The 13,202-nt window shown below is 40.2% G+C and overlaps 1 protein-coding gene across 1 annotated transcript in view; it reads right to left on the bottom strand.

Moving 5' to 3' along the window:
* Nucleotides 1-13,193, bottom strand: part of ccdc180 (coiled-coil domain containing 180) — a 77,451-nt gene extending 64,258 nt beyond the window's left edge. The window contains 8 exon segments of the mRNA XM_055660103.1: nucleotides 259-354; nucleotides 2,158-2,268; nucleotides 4,585-4,713; nucleotides 5,331-5,446; nucleotides 6,979-7,067; nucleotides 10,581-10,771; nucleotides 12,134-12,258; nucleotides 13,042-13,193. Coding sequence (XP_055516078.1) covers nucleotides 259-354; nucleotides 2,158-2,268; nucleotides 4,585-4,713; nucleotides 5,331-5,446; nucleotides 6,979-7,067; nucleotides 10,581-10,771; nucleotides 12,134-12,193 — 792 coding nt within the window. The 5' untranslated portion in view covers nucleotides 12,194-12,258; nucleotides 13,042-13,193.
* Between the last annotated feature and the right edge of the window lie 9 nt (nucleotides 13,194-13,202).

Here is a 13,202-nt window from a genome sequence, read left to right as displayed (position 1 = left end):
CTTCAGTATGGAATTCTCATAGGGAAGAGGGGGGAGGGGGGGGCGGATGGGGTGGGACACCCAGAAGCCACACAAAGAAAGGCATATGACCATATCTGGGTCCACCTCAAGGTGGAACGTGAGGAGTAGGAGGGTTTTGGCAAGACCGACAGACCTGCCTATGGACAGCCCATGGAGCCACCTCCACAATTTTCCATATCCAACAACCAACTATCACATTTCTGAAACAATCAGGTCATTTAAATATTTTTGTCTTACCATTGCTTCTTTATCGAAAAATCGATAAATATCATCTTCAGGTAAAAAAGAAATCTTTTCTAAAGCCTTCATGGATTCTTTAAATTCAGCTGTTATCTGAATCACAGATATAAATTTATAATATGAACAATTTATATTCACAAAATATATATAATAATGGTCCATTTTTGATTTTCCTGAGATTCCCACCAACATAAGACCTAAACAATTCTTCATGCAGTCGCAAAGGCCATGGGATCTGAAAGCAGCTCTCCTGGCATTCCCCAATGTGGAAAATTGCCCAGTTATATCCTGTCAGCATTACAAGGACACATACATTATGGCTTATTATCACCACAACAGTTTCACCTCAATCACCAGCAAAGTGATGGGAAAGCATTGTCAATGGTGCTAACAAGATTCAAGATTCAAGAGGGTTTATTGTTATTACAGCCGTATACACAGTACACAGTGCTATGAGATAGCGTTTCTCTAGAACCTCGGTGCTACATAGAACACAATTGGACAACATGCTACATATATAGATATACTACGCTATACACATGGTGCAAAACCTTCCTTACTAAAGTGCAACAAAGTAAATAGAAAATGTACAAGGGCAACGCAGAACAGTACACAACAGTGCAACAGAGTGCAATGTACACAAACCAATTGTGCCGAGGGTGCAGTGCAGAGTTTACGTAGCAGCAGAGACGGGGTGGGGGGTGGGGGCGGGGTGTGTATTCAGATCAGTCCCTGAGCGTTGAGGAGTCGGATGGCCTGGGGGAAGAAGCTGTTGCATAGTCTGGATGTGAGGGACCGTATGCTTTGGTACCTTCTGCCAGATGGGAGGGTGGAGAAAAGTTTATGTGAGGGGTGGGTGGGGTTCTCCACAATGCTGGTTGCTTTGCGGATGCAGCGTGTGGTGTAGATGTCTGAGATGGGGGAGGGGGGGGGGCGAGAGACTCCGATGATCTTTTCGGCTGACACTAACTTACTTGATCACTGATGTACAGTCTGGATTGCAACAGGACCACTCAGCTCTGGACACAATCGTGGTTCTGGTTCAAACAGAGGCAAAAAACTGAATTCCTAAGGTGAGGAGATCTGCCCTTGACATCACTGAAGCATCTGACTGGGAGTAGGATTACAGAGATTTGTCTGAATTTAAGTAAAAATAATTTAAGACCATTGTCCAGAGAGTGGCCTGGGCTGAAAAATCAATATCTTTCCTCCATTATAGTCTCATAAGTGGTATGTTCATTTCATGAAGATTACGCCACATTCCATTTTATTTTATTTTTAATCCACAAATGCTGACGTAATTCATGCCGGCATGCAGTAACTCCTGGTATGTGGCAAGTAATATTTGTGTCAAAGAGCATGGAACCATATAGCACAGGAACAGCCATTTGGCCCACCATTTCTGTGCTGTACAATGCTGAACATGCTGCCGAGTTAATCTAATCCCAACTGCTTGGACATGGTCCATATCCATTTTCTGCATATCCATGTGCCTGTCAAAAAGCCTATGAAATGCCACTCATACACGTGTCGGGCAATGACCACTTCCAACAAGGGTTTAGCCACGGGTCTCTGCCTAAAACAGCAAATCTGTTCCTCCTTCCATAAATACTACATGACCTGCTGTGTGGTGTTCAACTTTTTAATATTTATTTCGCATTTCCAGCATCTGATTTTCATTTGCTGGAAATCCAATATTCTTATGAAGCCCCAAGATCATTTTGCACAATAGTCTGGGATTCAAAGCATCCTGTTCGAAAATCTACGCATGTCCCAATGAAAAACCTTGAAAGATCAAACAATCTACTGTTCAAATAGAGGAGATTTACTCCAAGGCAGACCACGGTTGGAATAAGTAGGGAAAAGGAGGCAGGGATTTCTTATTTAACCAATTACCTGTTTCACTCTTTCTTTTTCATATTCTTTGTAAGTTCTATCAAATTCTTTGATCAGGTCCTTCCTTTGTTTCACCATTTTCATAACTTGGTCCCAGATGTTATTTAGATTCTACAAATACAAGTAAATTTTTTCTGAGAAAGGTAAATTACATTGTTGCAAAAGAAAATAATACACATTATTTAAAAAGGTCGGCATTTTAATTATGCGGTAAATAGCTAGCAAGGACAGATCCATTCCAAGGCTGGCTGATCATACATCAAGCGAAGAATTGGTTCAATGGATGAGTGCATTAAAATTAGGGTACGGTTCAACCAAATAGGCTTTGAACTGCTGAGCAGTATGTAGCTGTCCTTTATTCTTTTGACATATATGAGCGATACAGGTAGCTTTTAATGCTCAATACTCAGTCATTACTTTGGACAAAGTGATGGGGAGTTAATTTCTTTACTGCTGAAGTTTCTCTGGTGAAAGTACTCTCACAGATTGTTCCGCAATGGGTCAACATTCAAATAACAATCACACCTTCAAGAAATGCAAAGACAAAAAGAAATATAAATATTGTTGAGTGCATAGAGTATATTGCAAAATACATTTGAAATTGAAAGATAGCTTGTTTAGAGTCTAGAGATACAGCATGGCAACTGGCATGGAAACCGCAGCCATGCTGACCATCGGTCACCAGTTCACACAAGTTATATGTTATCCGACTGACATGTCCACTCCCTAGACAATAGGGGTAACTAACAGCGGCCAATTAACCTACAAATCCATACATCTTTGGGGTGTGAGAGGAAACCAGAGCACCCAGAAGAAACCCACACAGTCACAGGGAGAACGTGCAAACTCCATACAGACAGCACCCAGGGTGAGATCTCTGGCACTGTGAGGCAGCAGCTCTGTCAGCTGAGCCATGGTGCTACCCCGTAAGATAGCCTGGTGTTTGATCTTTTATCAAAACAGGCATTTAAACCTTCTCTTTCAGGTGCCCAACACTCTATTATGCATTTCAAAGATTTTATGAATTTAGTCAAAAATAAATAATTTCAGCTTATTAAAATTAAGCTCGGTATTAGTTATAGATGTTGGAATACTGCTTTTTATCATCTATATTCAATCTCTTGGCAATATTCTCTGTCATTTTGGAATCAATTTTCACTGCTACGCCGATGATACACAACTTTACCTCTCCACAAAACCAAACACCTCCCTTCCCCCAACTGCCCTCACCACCTGTCTTCAAGCTATCAGCAACTGGATGTCACACAACCTTCTAAAACACAATGGAAATAAAACAGAAATCATGCTAATTGGCTCAAAGTCCACACTCTCCAAAACCCACCCGCTCACCATTTCAGTTGATGGCTCACCCATACCCACCTCCTCCCATGTCAAAAGTCTCGGCGTCATTCTGGACAATACACTTTCCTTTGGCCCCCACATCAGCAATATCACACGCTCTGCATACTTTCATCTCCGCAACATCTCCAGATTCCGCCCCTCCCTCTCCAAAGACAATACAAAAGTCCTCATCCACGCTCTGGTCACATCCCGCATCGATTACTGCAACGCCCTCCTCACTTGCACCTCCAATAAACTTCTTCATCACCTCCAATGCATTCAGAACTCTGCAGCAAGATTTTACTGCTGACCTTCAAAGCCCTACACCACCTTGCTCCCCAATACCTCTCTGACCTGCTGCTACCATACACTCCTTCCCGGTCACTTAGTTCCTCCTCAGCTGCAATTTTAACTGTCCCCACATTTAGACTCAGCACCATGGGTGCCAGAGTCTTCAGCTGCTCTGCCCCACGTCTCTGGAACACTCTCCCACCTCCCATCCGTCACCTGGACACTATCGATCAATTCAAATCACAACTCAAAACACACCTGTTTAGATTAGCATACCCGACATAACTTCCACCATGTTCACCCTGATTTTAATGACTTAAAATGTTTTGTGTATTTTTTGTTTTTTTTGTTTTTAATCAACTTGATTTTAATATTGATAAATGTATTATGATTTTATGTCCTGTAAGGTGTCCTTGGGTGTCCAGAAAGGCGCCAGCAAATAAAATGCATTATTATTTATTATTATTAATAGGTACCTGCAAGATGTATAATAAGTCACTTCATTATGAGTGGCTTATACAAACCCAATATAGTTTCTCCTGTGCTGGAACAGTATGCCCTACACTATGCCCGGAAACTTGGTGAAATAAATCTAGCATTGATATTATGTTAGTTGCACATTGCAAGCCCCATTTTTGCTTCAAAGAATTTGGCTCAACCTTCATCAAAAAAACAGTGTACCTTTTTAGTGTTTCCTAACACTGCATTTGCCTTTCAAGAATTTAGCATAAAGTTCAACCTGTTATATCTAGTTATTGCCAGGAGAAGTGTATATAAAAATGAAGTGAAATTTACCTCAAGTGTCAATGCAGGCAGATTGCCTTCATCTTTTATATTTGACAATACTCCATCCACATTTTGGATAGATTGTTCTATGTCCCGCAGTAGTTGCTGAGCAGATTGAGTAAACTGGGTTTCAAGGTCCTAAAAATGCCACAAAGTAAAGGTTATTTCTTTCCTTGAAATACGAATTGGAAAATACCGCGTTTGGAGAAAGATATTGGAACTGTACACGGGAACACTGGATAGCAGACTGACATTGGACAGTATTAAATTTGCATTAAAGTTGTTACCACCTCACACATGACAAGAGAAATTGGGAGAAAATAAATGCCATACTTTGAATTTAGGCCAAAATCCTCAACATACTACCAATGTATTAAATGGGAAGTACATTCTGAAGCAAGTGTAGACCACAACACAGTTCATAAACAGTGGCGGACTGGCCAGGGTTTCAGCTTGCCCGATGGCAAGTGGGCCCCTGATGAAGTGGGCCCTCTTTGTCTCCTGGCAACCAATATTTTTAGATCCAGTCCACCACTGTTCATAAGTCATACTTTTGCACATAGTCATAGAGTTGTATAGCTTCCAAACAGGTCCTTTGTCCACCTTGCTCATTGGGCAAATCCCATTTGCCTGTATTGGGCCCATTGTCCTATAAACACATTCTATCTATTAATCTGTCCAAATCTCAAATTGCACGTAGTAATATGATGGAGATCAGTAAGTGAAGACAAAAGAGAAAGACAATATCATCATACCCTGCTGACGGTGATCAGTTTTTGTTCCATGTTCATTACCACTGATTCATGACATTCCTGCTTATATTCCGTCATCTGCTGAATAACGCTAGAGCCTACTTTTGTAGGATCTGTACCTTGAAGGAAAATATCATCTTCAGTAACATATTTTAAATAAACACGAGGAAATTTATGTCCTTCACGGCACAATATTTTTGTCTGGATTTGAAGGAACTTAGTCAAAGCTTACTTACAATTCAAGTCACATAGAATGCTACATTTGGTTTAGCCTCTTCCTATGCACCGAGATGCCTGGTCATGGTGATGATATTATGCAATGCAGGTTTTAATCTGACTAACACAAGAATCATTTATGGACACCTTGCCAGCAAACAGGACAGCCTGCTTATGGTGAGGCTAGATTTCCCAAGAACAGTGAGACGCTTCTGCATGAATCATACTGCTGTGGAGTCCCACATATGAATCCTCGCACAGTAAGATCCCCTTTACATTTATAATTAGTTTAGCTCCCATGATGCCATGGCGGTGGGGGCTTATGGATGATGAAAACGGTGTTGGTGAGCGTGCTGGGAGCTCATCTTCTGTACCCTAGGAGGAACTCTAGGGGTTCCGAGGTTGGCTGCGGGAGGTGTCCCAGGGCATAGAGGCTGAACAAGGCGAGGGTCGATGTGTCTGGGTCAAGGTGGAGGCCCTTCAGCAGACTGGTGGATTCAAACTAATAGCAGCAGCAGACAATAAGAGTTAATCACAACATCTCCAAGAGATGATAAAATGTAAAAAACGTTGAACATTTTTCCAAGATTCTTGCAGTATGGATGAGCAAAGTGTCAGATTTGGTGAAATGCTGAGCCATGTAGACTAACAGAGGGCTGATTCAACTATTAGCGGGTGCAGAGTTCCCTATCTACAGTAAGCCTGAGCAGCATGTTGCTATCCTCTTCCTTCAATGCAATTAAACTAATGGAAAGGGAAGGAAGGAATGATCTTGTGTTTGTAGATCTCTACTCATGTGTCCATCTGCGAGCATCAGATGAGAATAAAATTAGGATGGAGTCACAAGGAACTGCAGATGCCGGAATCTTGAACAAAACGTAAAGTGCTGGAAGAACTCACCCCGGTCAGGCAGCATCTGTGGAGGGAATGGACATGCAAAGTTTTGGATCACAACCCTTCTTCAGATTGATGAAGAGTCCCGGCCCCGAACTTCGCCTGCCCTGAGTTTCAGTAGAATAGCAACTCAACATAAGGCAGCACCTTTAAGGATGAGATAAAACTAAAATTGGAGGGGAGAAAGCCCATTAAAAATATTTTTAAACAAACCATACTTTGTATGGCTTTGTAAATATTTGATTAGTGTTCAAATGTAAATAATTTGGTGTACATATAGTGGCTGGTGTACATATGGTGTACATATAGCTGCTAAATTTGTATAAGATAATTACAAGCAGTTGAATAAGGGGTGGGAATTAATAAGCTTTGGCTTCTTCATGCTCCTTTTCGGCCACATATGATTTCATTTATTTATAGATATTATTTATGACACTTTATAAATATTGTTGTTTTGTTTTTTGCAAGCTGTTTCACACTTGCTTTTTATTCTTTTATTCTGTTCGAAATAAATAATAAAATACATTAAAAAAATACTTACTAATTATATCAGGAAGACCTTTAACTTCCATCACTGCATTGTTCATGTCAAGAACCTCTTTAGTTTTTGTAGTTGAAAGAACTGCATCTCTATAATGTCAGATTGCAACAATAGATTATGTTCTGGGTGTTTAGTCACATCAATAAAGAACAAACATACATTTACACAATGATTTTCAAAACATTATGATGTCCCTAAGCAGACTGTGATTATTTAAGTACTTCTGAAATGTTGTTGGTATTGTACTGTTGGAAAGGCCAGAATCTATTTAAACAGAGCAAGGCCTCAAAACACAGAAATTAATGTCTATTTAATCAAATCACTGATATTGGTAGACGTATAAGCAAGGCCTATGTCACGTGGGAACACAATGATCTACAAATAGTGCCGTGGAATCCTTAACATGCACTGAAGACAGTGATAGGGATTTAGTTTAACATAACATCTTAATAAATGCTGTTGTTTTAACTTCTGTTTTTACCATGGAGAAAACCATAAAGGCTCGGGAGCTTGGGTCAGTCAATGGGGAAGCCTTGAGGACAGTCCATATTACTGCCATTGGATACCTAGGGCATATGAAGGTAGATAACTTTCCTGGACCTGATCAGATATATCCAAGGACACTGTGGGAAGCTAGAGAAGAAATATGCGACAGGCTGGCTGAGAAATATGAATTATTGTTAGACACGGATGAGTGACAGATGACTGGATGGTGTTGAATGTTGTGCCTCTATTTAAGAAGGGCTGCAAGAAAGTCTGGGAATTATAGTCCAGTGAGCCGAACATCCAATGCAGGTAAGTTACTGGAGACGATTCTCAGGGATAAGGTATATATTCATTTGGATAGACCGGAGCTAATTAGGGGTTGTACATGGGAAATCATGGTTTACGAGTTTCATTGAATTTTTAAAGAAGTAACCAAAAAGATTGATGAGAGTAAGGCCATAAACATTATCCATGGATTTTGATACGTTTTTGCATGGTAGGCTGCTTTGGAGAAGTTAGATCACATGGGATACAGGCAGAGCTAGCTAACTGGATAGAGAACTGGCTTCATAGAAGGAAGCAGAGGTGGGTGCTGAAAGGGATTTTTTTGCAGGACTAGAGGCCTGTGACTAGTGGTGGGCCTCAATGATTAGTGCTGGTCCCATTGGTGTTTTTGGTTTATATCAATGATTTGGATGAGAATATAGAAGGCATGTCTATGCATCTAAGTTTGCAGATGATCATAAACTAGGGGAGTAAGTAGACAGTGAAGATGGTTGTCAAAAATTACAGAAGAATCTTGATCATCTGGGTAATTGGGCTAAAGAATGGCTAATGGAGTTTAATGCAGATAAGTGTGAGGTGTTGCACTTTGGGAAGTCAAATCAGGGCTGAACCTTCACAGTGAATGGGAGGGCATTGGTAAAGAAGGCTTTTGGTGCATTGGCCTTCATCAGTCAGGGAATTGAGTATAGAAGTTGCGATGTTATGTTACAGTTGTACAGGACATTGGCGAGGCCACGTTTAGAGTGCTATGTTCAGTTTTGGTAACCCTAACATTGAAATATAGAAACTTTGGTGCAGGAGTAGGCCAATCGGCCCTTCAAGCCAGCACCGCCATTCAATATGATCATGGCTGATCATCTAAAATCAGTACCCCATTCCTGCTTTTTCCCCATATCCCTTGATTCCTTTAGACCTAAGAGCTAAATCTAACTCTCTCTTGAAAACCATTAAGCTAGAATGAGTGCAGAGAAGATTTATGAGGATGTAGCCAGGACCTGATGGTCCGAGCTATAGGGAGAGCTTGGGCAGGCATGGGCTTTATTCCTTGCGGTGCATGAGGCTGAAGGGTGATCTTATAGAGATGTATAAAATCATGAGGGAGATAGGGTGAATGCACATGATCTTTTGCTGAGGGAAGGAGAATCAAGAACCAGAGGACATAATGTGAGAAGGGCAGCCTTTAGTTAGAACTTCAGGGGAAACTGCTTCACTCAGAGAGCGGTGGGTATATGGAATGAATGATAAGAGGAGGTAGTTGAGGCAAGTACCATAACAGCATTTAGGACAGGTAAATGGATAGAAAAAGGTTAGAAGGATATGGACCAAATACAGGAAATTGGGACTGGTATTTTGAGTCAAGAGTTGATGTAATAAAGCCTGTGAAACAGTATTCCAGGGTTAGTTTGTGACTGCAGTAGAGATGGAAGTCAAGAGGGAATACAATTAAAAAGCTATTAAACGTAATCTAATTTTATTGCGGTGGAGTAATTCAGCAGGTTAGGCAGTATCTCAGGAGAGCATGGATAGGTGACATTTTGGGTCAGGCCCTTGTTCTGATTGTAGTCAGTGGGGGAGGGACAAGGGAGAAAGCTGACAAGTGATAGGTGGATAAGGTGGTGGGGGGGGGGGGTTTGACTGGCCAATAATTGGACCAAAGCCAGAGATCAAATCAATATGTATGGGATTAGGTTAAAACAAGCAGCAAATATGAAGATAGAGAGAGAAATAGTGGAAAGGGATGAGGGAAAATGAGAAATTGGTGTGCATTGAGGTGGGGGCACAGGGACAAAAGGACAAAAAAGGGGGTGAGGGGAAACTGGAGGTGGGTGGGGGGTTGTTTACCTAAAATTGGAGATTTTTTCTCTTCCTCACTTCCCTGTCCCACCTGAATGTGCACCTATTTCTCACTTTCCGCTTCACCCTGTATACCTGCAATAGAGATGCAAAATCCTGGCGTAACTCAGTGGGTTAGGCAGCATCTCTGGAGATCTTGTTCTATATTCCTTCCTCAGGTTTGACTTTTCATGCCTAGCTATCTTTATCTCCTCGTCACACACTTTTATTGTCTTTTCATCTCTGGCCCTCGCCAATCAATCCCCTCCTCCCCTACCTGTATCCACCGATCACTTCCCAAGCTGTGTCCCACTCCTATCTCTGTTGCAGCTTTCTCCCCTTATAACAATGGGTCTGAAAAATGGTGCTGACCCAAAACAACACCTATCCACATTCTCCAGAGATGCGGCCTGACCAGCATAGTTACTCCAGCGCTTTGTGTCTCTTTTAGTAAACCAGCATCTGCAGGGTCTCCACACCATGAGTAATCCCAGTAAATAAATTATTGTGTAATACTTAAAACGACAATCAAAACCCACCAGAAATCTATTCATTACATTTTGTGCAGGCATCCTATTTCGTTGCTATCAGTTTGCTAATTGCATGATAGGATTACATAATCATAATAGTGTAGAAGGCCATTCAGCCCATCGAGTCCATGCCAGTCCCCTGTAGATTAATTAATTCAGTCTCATTCCCCGCCTCTCACTCCGCATCCCAGTAAATAATTTAATTCATATCTAAACATGATATTTTAGAACAGACTCTACTTGTACCATGTTTTGGGCACTGGGTTCCAATAATCAGAATTCTTAACATAAAAAAGATAATGTTTCTTTCACTATAAAATTGCACCTATGATCATTGATCCATCTGTTAACAGGAATGCCCTATTGCTAACCCTAATTAAATATGTTATAGCGGTTTCACCAAATCCAGACCCCATCAAAATTCTTGTTGTTCTGAAAATATCAGGTGAGATCAATTTTCACTGTTACCTGCGTAACACTGGATTTTCAATGTACCCATCATTCATTAACCCCTCCATCCATGAGCGTTGACGTTGTGAGAGGAATTCTCCTGTCGGTGTGTCCAAATTTCGAACGATGGGAATCTTCTCATGGCCAAATTGATTATCATGGCACAGAGATTTTCTTCTTGTTTCTCCCAATGTACGGACAAGCTGAACCTTCATACACAGGCAGAAGTAAAAAACAAATATACATATATCTCTTTGAAAGGAAGATAATATAATAACAAAATACTATTTCTCATATTATGAGACTACTTATATCTTTGCTGGTGTGATGGCAATCTTTAGTGCTTTTTCAGAATGTCACTATACCAGGCTACTAATGCCTACAACAACGATTCAGTATTTTCAATGTGATACAGTCTAAGTCAGCATTAAATTAGCATTTTTAAAAATTATTTTTACAATGCAGGAACAGGCCAATCATCCCCGTAGGTTCATATTATGTGGGTTTAAACACAGTACAGGCCTCTTCCCTCCATTCTAACCCATCAACACATCCTACTGATATCTTCACCTTTTATCAAGCATCTCCTGAAATATTTACTTAAGGAAGTGAGTTCACATTCTAATCGTGCTGGGTAAGGAATTATCAGGGAATCTTTCCGGTTTTTGTTTGATGCCTAATTTTATTTATGATCCTGAGATCCTGGTTTTGTCTGGGTGTGGAAACATCAGCTCGACATCAAACACATTGGAATCCTAAAGCTCTCTATTCAGCCATTCCTCGCAATATTCTTTTTAAGACTACAAATCTCCGCCTGTGAGAACTGTCTTGATATAGGAGTGTTGCAACTAAATTTCTCAACTTTACAGAGTCTCCATAACCTTTTAAGCTGACTTCTCTAATCTTTCAATTCTACAGTATTTCCACAAAAAATGAACATATAATGTTTTTAAAAATTACATCATAGGTGTCAATACCTTTACTGACTTTAAATTAAAGCTGACAGCTAAGGCTGACAACTTGGCTTCATCTTGATGCTCAGAGAAGTATTTACCACATATATATATATATATTCACCCCAGGATGACCCACAGTTTGAATACCCTCTCTCATGAATCTGATATATTGTTGTATCAGGCCTAGTCATAAGTCAAATCAGTTTTAGGTTTTTAAATCATATGTGGCATTTTCATTTATCCCCAGTCTCCAGAAAATGTCAAGTACAGAGAGAAAACAAAGGTGCTTCAGTCTCTGGTGCATCCAAGATAAAAAGAACAAATGGTATCTTCCACAACTGGATAATTATTTATCTCTTTCTCACTCTTTCCTCTTCAGTAAAAAACATTGAAATATTCATAGCTCTAAGATCAAAGCAATATTGGAGAGTGGATGAATTTAATCAGTGACTAAAATTATTGTAATTTTAATTCCACAATCTTATAATTAATAGCTGTAAAGGCCTTGTTGTCCTAGTAACAATTCTGATAATGCATTTCAGATATACAAATATACAATATATTTTACAGCATTAAGACATGCTATATTTATATAGCAATTAGATAGGAATCTACCTCAGCATCAAATATTTGTCTGTAGACCTTTCCACTCGGTACCACACGAACCTCACCCATTATGGAAAGGAACGATCTGTGGTCATCCAAAATGAATTAGCACCAGGAAAGGAAGGTCCATGCTTCTGAATTAAATGGAATGAACAACATTAAAGAAAACAAGTTACATTCAATAACATAGAGACATATAACAAGGTATGCATGATTGGATAGCATTGCAAAACTTTCACTGTACATGCGACAATAATAAACCTAAACCATACAAACCCTGATTGTAAGAAAGGCCTGATTAAATAAGGTGGAGAAACTCAGCGAGTGCAGCAGCATCTATGGAGCGAAGGAAAAAGGCAACGTTTTGGCCTGAAACGTTGCCTTTTTCCTTCGCTCCATAGATGCTGCTGCACTCGCTGAGTTCCTCCAGCTTTTTTGTGTACCTTCGATTTTCCAACATCTGCAGTTCCTTCATAAACACCAGATTAAATAAGTTTAGTTTGAATTTATCAGTGACTATTTTACATTTATATCTCTTTGTTCTGCTCCTTTCCCCACCACTGTAAATACGATACGATATAACTTTATCTATCCCAGGAGGGAAATTAGGTTAGGGTTAGGGTACCTTTGATGGGGTAATAAACACAAACACAAACCATTTCCCCTTTTGAATTTCCTTTATTGTCATTCAGACCTTACGGTCTGAACGAAATTTTGTGCCTGCAGTCATACATACAATGATACAATAATAAACAACAATAAACACAAATTAACATCCACCACAGTGAGTCCTCCAAGCACCTCCTCACTGTGGTGGAGGCAAAAATCTCTTTGTTCAATAACTATGTCAACTTAATCATGACACATTAATTAATTAATGATCAATCTTTAAAGATAAATATCTACTCAGCTATTACCTCTGTGAAGAAGTCGAGCTAAACTTCGCTTCTTCTAGTGTGTTTGGAAGGGTTGAGAGGAGACCAGTTTGGAGTTTGCACGGTTGCCGGGGCAACGGGCCGCAGCAGTCATGTTCCAGGGTGGATGTTCCAGGCCTTTGTCTCAACTATCGCGAGATCCT

The sequence above is a fragment of the Leucoraja erinacea genome, chromosome 31 (assembly GCF_028641065.1).
Source record: "Leucoraja erinacea ecotype New England chromosome 31, Leri_hhj_1, whole genome shotgun sequence".
In the NCBI taxonomy this organism is placed as follows: domain Eukaryota; kingdom Metazoa; phylum Chordata; class Chondrichthyes; order Rajiformes; family Rajidae; genus Leucoraja; species Leucoraja erinaceus.
The sequence above is the reverse complement of the archived record's forward strand: the minus strand, read 5'-3'. Positions and strand labels throughout refer to the sequence as shown.